General features: G+C 38.3%; 2 protein-coding genes across 2 annotated transcripts in view; one reads left to right on the top strand and one right to left on the bottom strand.

The window, feature by feature from the left end:
• LOC112144314 (collagen alpha-1(X) chain) overlaps nucleotides 1-7,181 on the bottom strand; it is a 9,244-nt gene extending 2,063 nt beyond the window's left edge. Inside the window, exons 1-5 of the mRNA XM_024268803.2 lie at nucleotides 6,858-7,181; nucleotides 5,877-6,285; nucleotides 5,708-5,788; nucleotides 5,388-5,468; nucleotides 19-3,869 (exon numbers count right to left, since the gene is read on the bottom strand). Of these exons, the coding sequence (XP_024124571.1) occupies nucleotides 2,947-3,869; nucleotides 5,388-5,468; nucleotides 5,708-5,788; nucleotides 5,877-6,285 (1,494 nt within the window). The 5' untranslated portion in view covers nucleotides 6,858-7,181 and the 3' untranslated portion in view covers nucleotides 19-2,946. The remainder of the gene's footprint in view (nucleotides 1-18; nucleotides 3,870-5,387; nucleotides 5,469-5,707; nucleotides 5,789-5,876; nucleotides 6,286-6,857) is intronic.
• A 4,357-nt stretch (nucleotides 7,182-11,538) lies between these two features.
• The window catches only part of proca (protein C (inactivator of coagulation factors Va and VIIIa), a), a 7,543-nt gene continuing 6,261 nt past the window's right edge, over nucleotides 11,539-12,820 (top strand). The window contains exons 1-4 of the mRNA XM_024268819.2: nucleotides 11,539-11,642; nucleotides 11,881-11,913; nucleotides 12,021-12,104; nucleotides 12,277-12,434. Coding sequence (XP_024124587.1) covers nucleotides 12,035-12,104; nucleotides 12,277-12,434 — 228 coding nt within the window. The 5' untranslated portion in view covers nucleotides 11,539-11,642; nucleotides 11,881-11,913; nucleotides 12,021-12,034. The remainder of the gene's footprint in view (nucleotides 11,643-11,880; nucleotides 11,914-12,020; nucleotides 12,105-12,276; nucleotides 12,435-12,820) is intronic.

Raw genomic sequence — 12,820 nt, 5'->3', positions numbered from 1 at the left:
AAAAGCAACCGTGACGACCTCATTTATTGCAAATGAACCATTTTATTACAACAAATGTAATTTTAAGGAAAAGGTATCATTAGAGGTTCATGTTTCCAGTGACTAATCTATTTAAGGTTCCTTTAATTTTGTAAAGTAAACTTAATTTTTTGCACTTATTCTTATTTTTCTTTATCTCTTTAGTGCTTTTTAGTTTTCACATGAAAAACAATAAGGGAGGACTTCTACTTATGGTGGTTTTTGTAATTGAAGATGCTCAATCTTTTCTTTTTTGTTGTTGTTGTTGTTGTTCAACCAAATGAAAATACGAATGAAAAAAAATATATATTACTTTAGGTGAAATCAGATAATCTAAAACATGTGATGAGAATGTTTCATAAAGAAATCCTGTGAAATGAACAGGACAGACTTTTTTATTGTTATCCCCGAAATATGCCTTAATCTTTGGACATAATAGTAATACTTATAGTAAATAGAAGTACAGAATTGAGTTTTTTTTGTTTGTTTTGTTTTTTTTTTTTTTTACTTGAAAACAGTTTCAGAAAATATCTAAGAACCTGCCACTTTAATACCTCTATGTGGTAAAAACCTTTCTGGAGCAAAAAAACAACAACAAAAAAAAAACATCCAAATTTGATGTTTCTTAAAAGAAGAAAAGGCAGGAGAGTCTTTTCTCCTGCTCTCCACAGCAGTTTAGGGGGGCGGGGCCAGATAGCAGACCCCGCCCCTCCATTGAGATTCTATCCTTAAAGACAAACCTTTGAGACAAAAATCCCAATTGTTTTCTGAAGTCACAACTTATGTGATAGTCAAAATATGCTAATTTTTTTGTAGGGTCCATTCTGACTTTCAGTTTAAAGAACAACTTATAGCTTTTCTTTAAACTCTTTACTCTTTAGTCCAGTGCAGCAGCAATGAGTCAAATCTCTGGTTTTTAATTCATAAACCAAAATAATACTAATGCCTTTCTGCCATTTTTTAGTATTTTACACAAACACAGATTATATGTTTTAACATTAGTCACTTTCAAAAATCTGCAGTTCATTTGTGAAATTTTATTTCAGAATTCACTAAAATTCAGAGTTCTTCTAACATCCTCAGTGTTCCACAGCCGCACGTCACACGATCATAGATATTTTTCAGACAAAAGGCCCATCAGTGTACAATCTCCTCTCTCCCTCTCTCACTCCTCTGCATCACTTCTTCGCTTTTTCTGTCTCAGAATCAGCATTTCATCAAATGAATACAGGAAGACTTTATTTGTGTAAATGTCATTTCAGAAAATAGATTTCTCTTCAAACAGAAAAATGAACAAATAAATACAAAAAATTAATCAGATGATCATCATCAGAATCTGATTTCAATCTTATTTAGAACTTTTATCTGAATTTTTCACTTTAAACTTCAGAATTACTTTGTCGTTTTTAAATGAATCAGTTCAAAAAAAAGTTGTAGGACTTCACGTTAAAGCGTTAGCTTTGGCGAGATTTATTATTTAAAAGACCAATTTCTAACAAAGTAAGCTGATTAAAATGATTCAACAAAATAGGTTAATTTCCTAAATGATTTGAAAACATTTAACATTAGAGGAGGGTTCCTCTGATCTATATTTTCATACAGGATTCAGTCTGTTCAGCATAACCCTCCTCTCAATGTAATCTAGAATCTAAAGAATGAATTTTATAGAATCTAGAAGAGGGGTATTTTCTGTTTCTTTTTCTTTTAACTGAATATACTGACACATATCCTATGTGTGGATGAAGAAACTAACATCAAAAACTTTGTTTCTTGGTTCATTTATGATTTATTCTTCCTGAAGACAAACATAATGTGCTGTAAACATGTTCCCAAATGCATTCAAAACAGGATTAGGGGCTACAAATGTTTCTTTTCTTATTTCCTTATATTTTACTTACAAGTAAAATTACTCTCTGCTTACTTTTACCATCTTTTCATTCCTAAAGTTACTGTAAAATATTAAGAATTGTTTTTATATATTAAAAGACAGCCAATAAATTCCTGATCTAAAATGTCTTGGGTGTGTGCTGTTTCTGAAAACAGCAAAAAGTGAAGAAAAAAAACATGATTCTGTCTGTTAAGGTCCTTCTTCAAATAAACCAAGTAGGGCTTTCTTCATCACAACTGTTTATCTTGAGGAACACATTAAAAAAAAATTCCCACTAGAACATGCTGAGCTGGCCAAAAGACAGACTTCTAGTCAAACAAATGAATAAAGCATTGATAAGCAAAAACGTTATGCGTCAATTCTGCAAATGGGCTTTAATTTGTGTCAAAATCAATTATATTCCAATATTTTGATGCTGGTTTAGCCAAAAAAAAATTGGTTTACAGATTTCACATTTTTCTGCAGGACTTTCGAGAAGTGTCTTTCAACTACTGTGTGACAGTGTTCTATCTAATGTGCCATAAGAGATGGACAGGTGTTTTTCACCTAACTGGTATAAAACATTTACCATTGCTATGTGTGTTCACCCAAACTAGTACAAGTTTCACATTGAGGAAGTACAATAGAATAGAATATCTTTATTTCTATAGCACTTTTCCCAGAAAGAATCACAAAGTGCTTTACAAAAATAGATCATAAAATACTTTTTGCGTTTTTGTATGTCATTGATTCTTACTCAAGACACTTGGATAGGAATGACTGCAAGTTTGTTAATACAGACAAGAACATAGTTTTATGTTTTTCTACATTTTCTGCTGGTGGTGTGTCTCAAAAAATACTTAAAAAAATTCTTAGAGGATAGAATGGATCCCTTTAAATCTGATAAAATGAGGGAAACAAATTTTTGAAGCCACAGAGTGACAGAAACTCTCATTAAAAGTTAAAAATACCCCTCTTTTAGAATATGCAGGTATAGATGAATATAATGCTTGATTGGATGTTTGTTGGTGTTTCATCTAATATGAGCTCCAGGTTAAAGCTTAATTTGGACTGCCAGTGGGCTTGGGGGCAGGACCGTCCCAGCTAAAACCATCTGTGGGGTAATTAATGGGGGGAATGAATTGCCTGCCCATGGCCATATCACAGGAGTCGGGGTGCAGCAGGTACCCGGAGAACGTACTGCTGCTTTCACCGTCAGCATACATGCCGTTGGTTGTTGTGTCCTTCACCTGGATCCACAACATGTCTCCTGCAGTGAGGTGGAGGACCACCGTCTGACTGGCTGTTGCGAGGTTGGATACTTCTGTGGATCGGACGATAGGGTAGAAGTTCCGGAAGAGACCCACTTTAAGTGGCTTTTGGGCGGTTGCAAAGTTGTAGGAAAAGACGTAGGTGCCATTGATTGGAGCTGTGTAGATGCTCATAGATGGGTTGAAGTGGCCCTGCATGTTAAGCAGGACGTTGGGGAAAAATACGGGCCAATTTGCAGGGGGGAAGGATTGGTTGAGACTCGCAGAGAATGCAGACTGGATGGCTGGAGAGCAAGGACCAGGAGGCCCCATGAGACCCATATTACCTTGGTCACCTTTGCTCCCAATGGGGCCCTGTATGCCCTGTGTACCAGTGTCGCCCTTTTCCCCTTTACTACCTTTTTGTCCTGGAACCCCATCTGTACCATTTATTCCATCTTTGCAATCACACACCCCCTGCTCTCCTTGGTCACCCTTTAAACCTTCTGAACCAGGTACCCCAGGTGTACCCATGTCCCCCTTATCACCCTTTAGACCTTTGGGTCCCAAGGCTCCCTCGACACCAGGAAGGCCTCGGGCTCCAACAGGTCCGGGTGGCCCCTGTATTCCTGGTGGTCCAGGAACGCTCTCACAAGTGGCAGGGCATGTGCCAGTTTCTCCCTGAGGGCCCTGTGAACCTGGGGGGCCCATGTCTCCTTGGTCCCCTTTCTCGCCTGCAAATTCACAAAAGACAAATCAAAATTAACTTATTTAAGAAAATCGGATAGTTTTCAAGAAGCATAGAAAATCTGTAAGGAGGTTCACCAAGCAATCAATTTACAAATCACAAGTAGAAAACTATAAAGTTTAAAGCACTAAAGCGACTTCTAAAATTAAGAAGTGTAGGGGTTAAACATTGCTAGGATTTGGACAGATTGTCAACTGTTGAGACCAAAACTAGAATTGTTTTCCTTAAGTCTTAGTCAAATATACCTGTGTGAGAGTTTACACAAATGGGTCATGTAGGTTTTTGGGTTGTCTGGGCCCATAGAGGGTCGTAGAAAGAGCGCCTACATCAGGGGTATTCAAATCCAGGCCTCGAGGGCCGGTGTCCTACATGTTTTCCAACCAACCTTCCATTGTGGAAGGTTGGTTGGATACAGCCACCTCAAGGAATGCCATAGAAAAGAAAATTGCAATTGTTGTGCGTGTGATAAGTGTGTTGGGAAGTATTTGTAAGGCAAATCTTAGTAACATGCACTTATGATATATGGGTGTTAGTAAGGGGCAAGTTCTGGCCCCCTACTGACCGTGCACAAATTCAGCAGGTGATACCTGAGTGTCCGTAGGATTCCCACACAAACTACATTGATTGTCTAATTTCCTAAATTCTAACAGTCAGGTTGCACACAAAGAGCACGCACTTATCACATGAAAAAGACAAATGGATTCCTTATGCAGTCCGCAGGATTTGGTGGGGTTGAAAAATCTAAAAGTCAGTATGACACACCTGTGTCTCACTTACTTTCCCCCCTTGTTACTTACCCTTGCGTGTTGTATCAGTGGTCACTACAAATTTTCACCCAAAACATGCTCATAGAAAAAAATGTGTATAAACATTTTAGCCCTACGAGGTCACCGAGGGGTCAACAATCTTGTCACCTGCACGCATCAAAGAGGTTTGCCCATTTTCTCCTTGCAGACCACTTTAGGGCTATCATGACTTAGGCTTAAAATAAAAAGAATTAGATAAGGCCCTTTTAAAGCTAAATTTGAAGCCAGTTTTACTGTATTTCAATATAAAAACATAAAATATATTGGCAGCACCTAAGACCACAAGATACTTTACTTAAGATTTTTCCCTGAAATAATTTGAATAAATAAAACAATTTAGTAATAGATAAAATGAATATATTAATGAGTTAAATATGTATAACAACAAAAACGTAATTTAAACTGACATGCATGACTTATGTGCGCATTTCTTCAACAGAACTGATGGTGATGGATAAACTGAGAACAGTGCTCACAAACTGGAAAATCCACTGGATTAGCTTTACAGTAAAATGGCAGTTGGACACAAAGGTTCAACAAACATCAATGGTCCATGAAACAAGAGCGTCCTTTTGAAAATAATGTCGATGAGTCTTTTTCAAAGAGAATTCCCTGAGCTTGTAATCTTAATTATGGGCAGCATCTCTTGAACACGTTAAGGGGAACATTTCAGGTTACACCATGTGATTTAAGCAAACCTTTGAATCCACGTTCGCCCTTTCTTCCAGTGAAGCCAGCATCACCAGGCACACCCTTCTCCCCAAAGTCTCCTTTCTGACCTAAAAAAAAAGACAAGTAATTGTTCTTGTTTCATTTATAGCTTCTGTATTGTACATTTCTTGCTGGGTTTTATTGTTCACTACAGAACAGGACGTTGAGTATTGCATATGTTAAGCTGCCCCACCCCTGTCCGACCGTCTACTCCGATAATATAAGCACAAGTTTCACCTACAGGGCAGATTTCATGTTGGATGTGTTATCTTAATCCATCTGTGTATGACTGTTGGGTGTTACCAACCTTTAATACCCTGGGGGCCTGTGAATCCTCTGTAGCCTTTATATCCAGTCATTCCTCTTCTTCCTGGGCTTCCAGGTTCACCTGATCAAGGCACATACCAGAGACATCTTAGCATAGCATTGACACTTTGACAAACTTGAAGATCGATTGTTTTCAGCAAACTGTGTACCTGGAAGGCCTCTGTCTCCACTGTCCCCCTTGGGTCCAGTGGTTCCTTTGCAATGGGAACAGATGCAGAACAACGGGATCTGGTCGATTGACGGTGGTACCGGAGCACTAAACAGCAAGTCGCAGATGGTCGTATCCGGTTCTGGTAGAATCGGCGAGTTGGTGCTATCGGGCAGCAACATCCGCATGTTGTTACCAGTCATGTTGGGACCAGGAGGCCACTGGGGCTCTGTGGGGGGTAGCTGCATGGGTCCGGAACGGGTGCCGTGAGATGACAAGTCTGGCATGTTGTGGGTGTTTGGGTCAGGCGTAGAGCCTTCAATTTCTAACAGATAATTGGAGTTGTTCTGCACCATCATGGATGAGCAGACGGACGACAGGACCAGCAGTCCTACCACGCTCTCCAACATCTGGAGGAAAAAGCCCCAAAGGTGAGGTAAGGTTTGTGAGGATGTCACCTCATCCTACATAAAATTTACTTATTTTCTGGGAAAAACTAACTTAAAAATTTATTTGATCATCTGCTCATTGGTCAGTTTTGAGTAGCCCATATTTACGCAGCTGGTGATACAGCAGGGAAGGATGGAATCAATCACCATGGCAACAAGCAAAAACGTTTTTGAAGTGAAATATTTTTTAAGCACCAAATTGTGAAGTTTTTCAAATGTTGACAAAAAAATCTGTGTTAAAGTGTTTTTAACTCCAGAAGGGTATTCCAATGGTCTTACAATTAAATTTCTATTCTTGGTTCTGTTTTAAATAATAAACAATTTCCAATCAAAATATTAATCTGTGCATTTATACTGTGAAACTGTCTGTAATATTCACCAAAAATGCATAATATCTACCATATTTTATTTCAAGTCTTCGATTTGAAATAATGTTTCCCTTCATTGAAATACAACAAAGAGAATCTTTTAAAATTTAACATCAGCTCATCTAATTCTGCAGATTGAAAATTGGATTTTCAGAAAAGACTTACCGCTCCTTCTGAGTGTCACAGCTTTACTGAGGAAGAACTTTAGAAAAATGGGCTTCTGGACCGAGGCTTTGATGCATTTATAAGCCTCACCCAAAACAAAACTCCTTTTTGGGTGATGCTCACCCAGTGGGGTAGCAGACAAAAAGGATGAGGATGGGGAGGTGTGTCTTTTTTGTCCTGCTGGAGAGGAACTGGGCCTTCTGCCTGCGATGTGACCTCCTTCACCATGAAACAGAATCAACAGATTCACAGCAGAAAGAAGAGATGCTCTGCTTATCTCTCCATCGTTCTCCACCCTCTTCTGTCCCTGATCTTCACATGAACTATCTTTTTATCCTGGCCTTTTCCTGCTCATTCTTCATGCACAAACCCTACTGGCATAACTTCTGCATCGTCTCGCAAGTCCAACACTTTGTAAATCAAATATTCCTCCTCACATGTATTCACAGAAATGGTTCCAGAAATATTTAATTTAAACAGGACTTGAAAATGATCTTAGAATTTAGATATACTTTTATCAATCAAAATACTAGAAAGTCAAAAATGTTAACGTTTTTCAAAAGGATATTTTAAAATCAAAATGTTCTTGTCAGTCCTAAATATTACATCTCAACAACAAACTAGCATTTTCTGTGCTGCTGATGCTTTTCCTCTTGCTCAACAAAGCAGTAATCTAACACGGCCAGAGCTTCACAATGAGCAGCCTACTTCCATTTATCATCATGTTCTGCAGCCCAGGAGAGACTTCTCCATCCAAACATCTCCAGAGATTATTTGGGTACATGATACTGATAACGGTGAAACTGGACTCTGCAAGTTTACCTCTTTTTTTGCACAGAAGAGAAAAAAAATGAAATTACTGTACTTTTATTAAAGTTCGGTTTCCCATTAGGCTGATTGAAGGATGTTCCTTTGATCATCATCAGTTCATCTCTCCTTCGCTCTCACCTTTTTCTCCTCTGCTTTTGTCTGTGTTGGAGGAGGAAGTTCAGTCAGTTAACATCACTTTTCTGATGTTTTCCTATAACTGATGCTGTTTAGAGATGATAAGAAACTTCTCAGCTGCTTAGAAAGAACACACGCTTCCAGGTTGAATCCGTTTTTGCAAATAAAATATCCCCATAAGGCAGTTTTATATTAAATATATCTGAGGTGTAAAATCATTTCCCAAGCTAAATCAATACTCTCAATGCTGTCTCATTTTTTATTAGTTGTCCTTGTAAATTTGACGTGGAATTTGATGCAGAGAACACCCGGTTTGACCTGGTTATATAAAATATTTTTATAAAGCAATAATCAGAGCCAAAATTAAAATCATTAGTGGATTTCACCCAACACACTGACAGCCACCCCCTCTCCCAATCATGTGAGCTTCAGGAGATGATCATCTGTCTGGTATAATAGCAAAAAAGCAACATAAACAAACACAGGCATGTCCAGACACACAAAGACCTTTGCCTGATGTGGCTTTTTAATACTTTTGGAAGATGTAAGTGATGAAAGATGTTGTTTGTTTGATTTGTTTGTTTGTTTGTGTTCCAGTGTGTTAGGATTTAAGTTCTATTGCTTAAAAAAGCATATGTATGTTTGCATTTTTTTGAAGAAAATATGTTTGGGTCGAAATTGACTTATAACATGATAGAAGTTACTAGACTTAATAATTTTAAAATTAAAAAAAATAGATCAAGTTAATGAATTTCAGAGATGTGTTCTAAACCTTTCAGTAGAATTTGAGTAAAACAATAACCTTTGTTTTATTTATATGATTGTCTTGTGGCTATGCTTTATTTTTTATTGAAATCTACTTATTTTTTAAAGGCCCAGAGATGCATGGAAAAAATAATAAAACCAACATTTCCATGGATAATAAAGTCTAACAAGATAACCAAGAGTTGGGGAGGGGTGGGGGGATTTGTTTTTAGTGAATATTAAAGCTGATTTAAGACATAAGAAGAAACCAACTTGTTAACAGTAACAGAAAGCTAACACAAGAGGAAGGTTAAACCAGCCAGCCAAACCAATTATCACAGAATGTTGCAGTTTCTAAAGTGACCACTAGAGGCGGGGGGCCAAAGGCCAAATAACCAAAACAATTAAAAACAAATTTAAAACATCAGTTACACCTGGTTACATTTTTTTATTTATTCTTGCATGGTTATGACATCCTAGACTTACTAACTAGACTAAGTAGTCCTGGATTTGGTTTATAATAACTACAATGAGCAAAGAAAAGGTCTGATTAAATTAAACAGCGTAACATTTTGCAAGCTGATTGGCTAGTGAGAGACTCCACACGGATTAGGAGTTGACAGGAGAAAGGTGATGATGCTAAAGACAGACTTGTCAAAAGCTGTCATAACTCTGAGATTGTCACTTGAGTTTGTGATTCACTTGTGATTCACTAAGTCTTATGTTATGTCATGTATTGAGACCTGATTGCTTGAAATAAACCATTTCATTCATTCATTCATTCAGTTTGTGTCTCTGAGCACTGGTACAAAACACACTTGTGCATGTTTATCTGCTGTTATGAAGACCTGAAAAACAATCCCCAAGACAGAAAAGGCTTTTGGAAATGTGAAAACAATTTTGCAGTTAGCTGTAAGCCCTTTTTACACATGATTGAATGTGTTTTACAGCAGCAAATCTTTTTGTTTTACTCAAAAACAAATTGATATAGCAAAAACATAAGATGGTTTGACTCTGGCTTTTTTCTTCAAACTCGTTTGTATGTGTGGACATCCTTTTAGCACCACAAAAGACTCCTGGATCATCACAGAGCTACACTTCATCCCTGTGAACGCCACACCCGCCATCATTTTCTAGACTTTTGTTAGCCATCTTATCGCCTGTGGAATCAGATAACCCCCTTTATGTCTGCAGGCTATAGGTTTCTATTCAAGGAAATCAAAACACCACAGTAAAATGAGCCCCGAGAACAAAGCAGACACAAAAGGACACAAGCGGATGAATAGTGAACCTTTATTAATGTCCTGGTTTCCACAGCCGGCAGCAAAACCCTGGAGGGTCTGTCCAGCTCCTTCACCTGAACCTTTTTAGACATTCACGGTTAAAAAAGACAAAACTGGCATTCCTGAGTGGAGGCTAAACATGCTGCATGTGTTACCTGAGGAGGACAATGGCTGAACAACTCATGCTGACTCATTTTATCCTTCACAGTGCAGACAATGTGGGTGTCCAGATAGAAGCAAGAACAAAAAAATGTCCTCCTGTAACATTGTATTTCAAAATTATAGTCAAATATTGAGGAAAAACTAGTTTTCTCTCAGACTCTATAAGCCTCAGTTTTATCGAGTGTTACAGTTTATGAAGGTTCATCAGAAAAATAGGCCAAGAAATGCTAGATATTCACTGAAGGAGTTGAAGGAGAAAGTAAACTACAACCTGCATTTGTTTGCAAGTTTGCAGTTGACTTCAAAGACAACCATCTTTGACTTAACTCGATCATCATAAGTTACAGAGCTAAGACAGAAAAAAAATGTGTGTTTTAATAGTCATGGTTCAGGTCTCGTCCAGGTCCTTTCTGGGAGAAGTTTCATGTTCTCCCTGTGAACGTATGGGTTTTCTCTGGGCACTGCAGCCTCTACGTCCAAAAACATGCTTCTTAAGTCAATTCCAAATAATCTCTAATTGTGAATATGAGTATGTATGTTTCTACAAAGCCCTGTAGTGAACTGCTGAACCATTTAACAATTTTGGGGGGAGGGCTAAAAATTGGATAGCGTGAGTGACTATGTGATTATTAAGTCTAAGAGGTATGGGTCAGGGCTTCCCCTTGGATTGATCTTCTGTTATCATTCTAATTTGATAAGTTTGTAAACTGTACACTAAAGTAACAAAGTTGTGCCACTCAGAGAAAAAAAACCTTAATTTTCCTTCTGAGTAAGGTTTGTTTTTCTTTAGGACTTCCGTATGCTGATTGTTTCTGTCTCTTATTTTCTGCAGTTCATGATCCTGAAGCAGATGTCTTATAAATTACTCTTCATTTCTCTTCAGTTTTGTTTTAAGTGTATATTTCTAAAACAAATGACTATATTTCATACTGAAACTCACAGACTTTCATCACCTTCAGTGTCAGTTAACTGTTTCATAGAGATCCAAATGAAAGACAAATATCTGTCAATATTTTGGCCAAAAATATTTTATTGTTTTAAACTAGAATTTTCTAGAACATATAAAACTGAGCTTCTCCCTCTGGGACCTTAATTTAAACAAGGGTCAGTCCTTCTTTGTTGCTCCACCTGCTGTTGCATCCAACAGTGATGGTACTCACACCTGTTATGATTGACTCGTCTCAGTTTCAGGGCTGGCAGCTTACATGAGAGCTGGTGTCAGGTTGTAACCCATAAAGTTGCTGTGAGCTTTACTTTCTGAACTGAACTTCACAGACATCTAAAGATGTCCTTTTCTACTGCACATCTTAATCAGCTATATTAATCTATTCTTTATGCTGCCTCTGTATTTATGTTCCAGACATACTACCTGGCCAAAGACATGAAGTGAAGAGAAAGGGAAGCCTTGTGTGTGAGTTTAATCCTATAACTGATGTTACTTGAAGACACACATGAATGTTTTTTTTCTGTGAAGAAGGGTTCTGGCCTGCAGAGGTGAGTGGGTGGAGGTCAAAGGAAAGGATTTGCATGTTTACAGGGCTGGCAGTGTCCTACTGCAGACTGTGGACCCTCAGTAAACACTGGTAGTTAGTTATTAACACCACAGAACTGGGAGATTGAGGTCTCCGTCTACAGGATCGGGTCCTTACATGTAAGTATGAAAACACTCCTTTGACTATGAAAACTGTGACTTGGTTGGATGACGTTAAGAGTACATGATGTGTAATATAGCTCAGAAGGTCAAAGGTTATTGAGATTTAGGTCTCTGAGGTGTCCTGTTTTTCTGTTCGCTTTCTGTGTTTCCAGTAAATAATCAATACTCCACAAATGTTTGAGTGACTGTTCAGAGGAAAGAAAACGCTCACAAGTGTTGTTGTTCTCTTCAACAGATGCTCCAGAACTCAACATCTAAACTGGCTCTGGTCCGTGAGTTGCATTAAAAATGACAGATCGATATTAATGTTGCTTCTGAGCGCTGGTGTTAACCGGTTAACACAGTGGAGGTGACTGCTTCCTTAACTTCCTGCAGGTTTAGCTGAGGTCATGTCTCGTCTCGTGCTGTGTTTGATTGGCTGCGTCACTCTGTGGTCTGCATCAGTCATAAGTTTGTCAGGTAGGTGTTTTTGTGCAGCTTATGCAGTGACATCATTCCAGTGCAAATAGAGCTCATCTTTAAATCATGATTTGATGCCAACTTTCCTTTCACACATGCAATAATTTTAGTTTTACTTAAGTTACCATCAGGGTTTTGTGTGCTCATCACTGGCTGGTGTGCGTTTGTGTAGTTTTCTCTGACGCGCCGCAGGCTCACATGCTTCTTCGGTCTCGGCGGGCGAATTCCTTTCTGGAAGAAATGAAACCCCCTTCTAAGGAACGAGAATGCATTGAAGAAAAGTGCGACTTTGAAGAAGCAAGGGAGATTTTCCAGACAAGAGAGGCTACGGTAAGACATCTTTCTAAGTCAGTGTTTCATATATATTTTATTAGCTCCACGGGTGGAATTTTTTGCGTTTCGGTGGCACTTACTAAATAAACTATAACAGGGATAGGCAAATCCAGACCTCAAGGGCCGCAGTGTCTGCATGATTTCTAGATATCCAAGCTCAATTCATGACTGATTACCTGATTCAGGTGTGTCCAGCTAATTAGAACATGCCAGGAGTTGCCTTTCCCTGATCTATGAAAGAGGTAAGGGCAAACTATTGGGATGCAGGTGATGTAAGATGTGCTGAGTCATCTTGGCGAATGAGTATTAAAACCAAATGCTTTATCTGGATAATATTTGCCACAGCTTTTAAAGTTTAGGTGTGTCTGTCTGTGTGTGTGTGT

Source organism: Oryzias melastigma, linkage group LG17 (assembly GCF_002922805.2).
Source record: "Oryzias melastigma strain HK-1 linkage group LG17, ASM292280v2, whole genome shotgun sequence".
NCBI classification, from domain to species: Eukaryota; Metazoa; Chordata; class Actinopteri; order Beloniformes; family Adrianichthyidae; genus Oryzias; species Oryzias melastigma.
The sequence above is the reverse complement of the archived record's forward strand: the minus strand, read 5'-3'. Positions and strand labels throughout refer to the sequence as shown.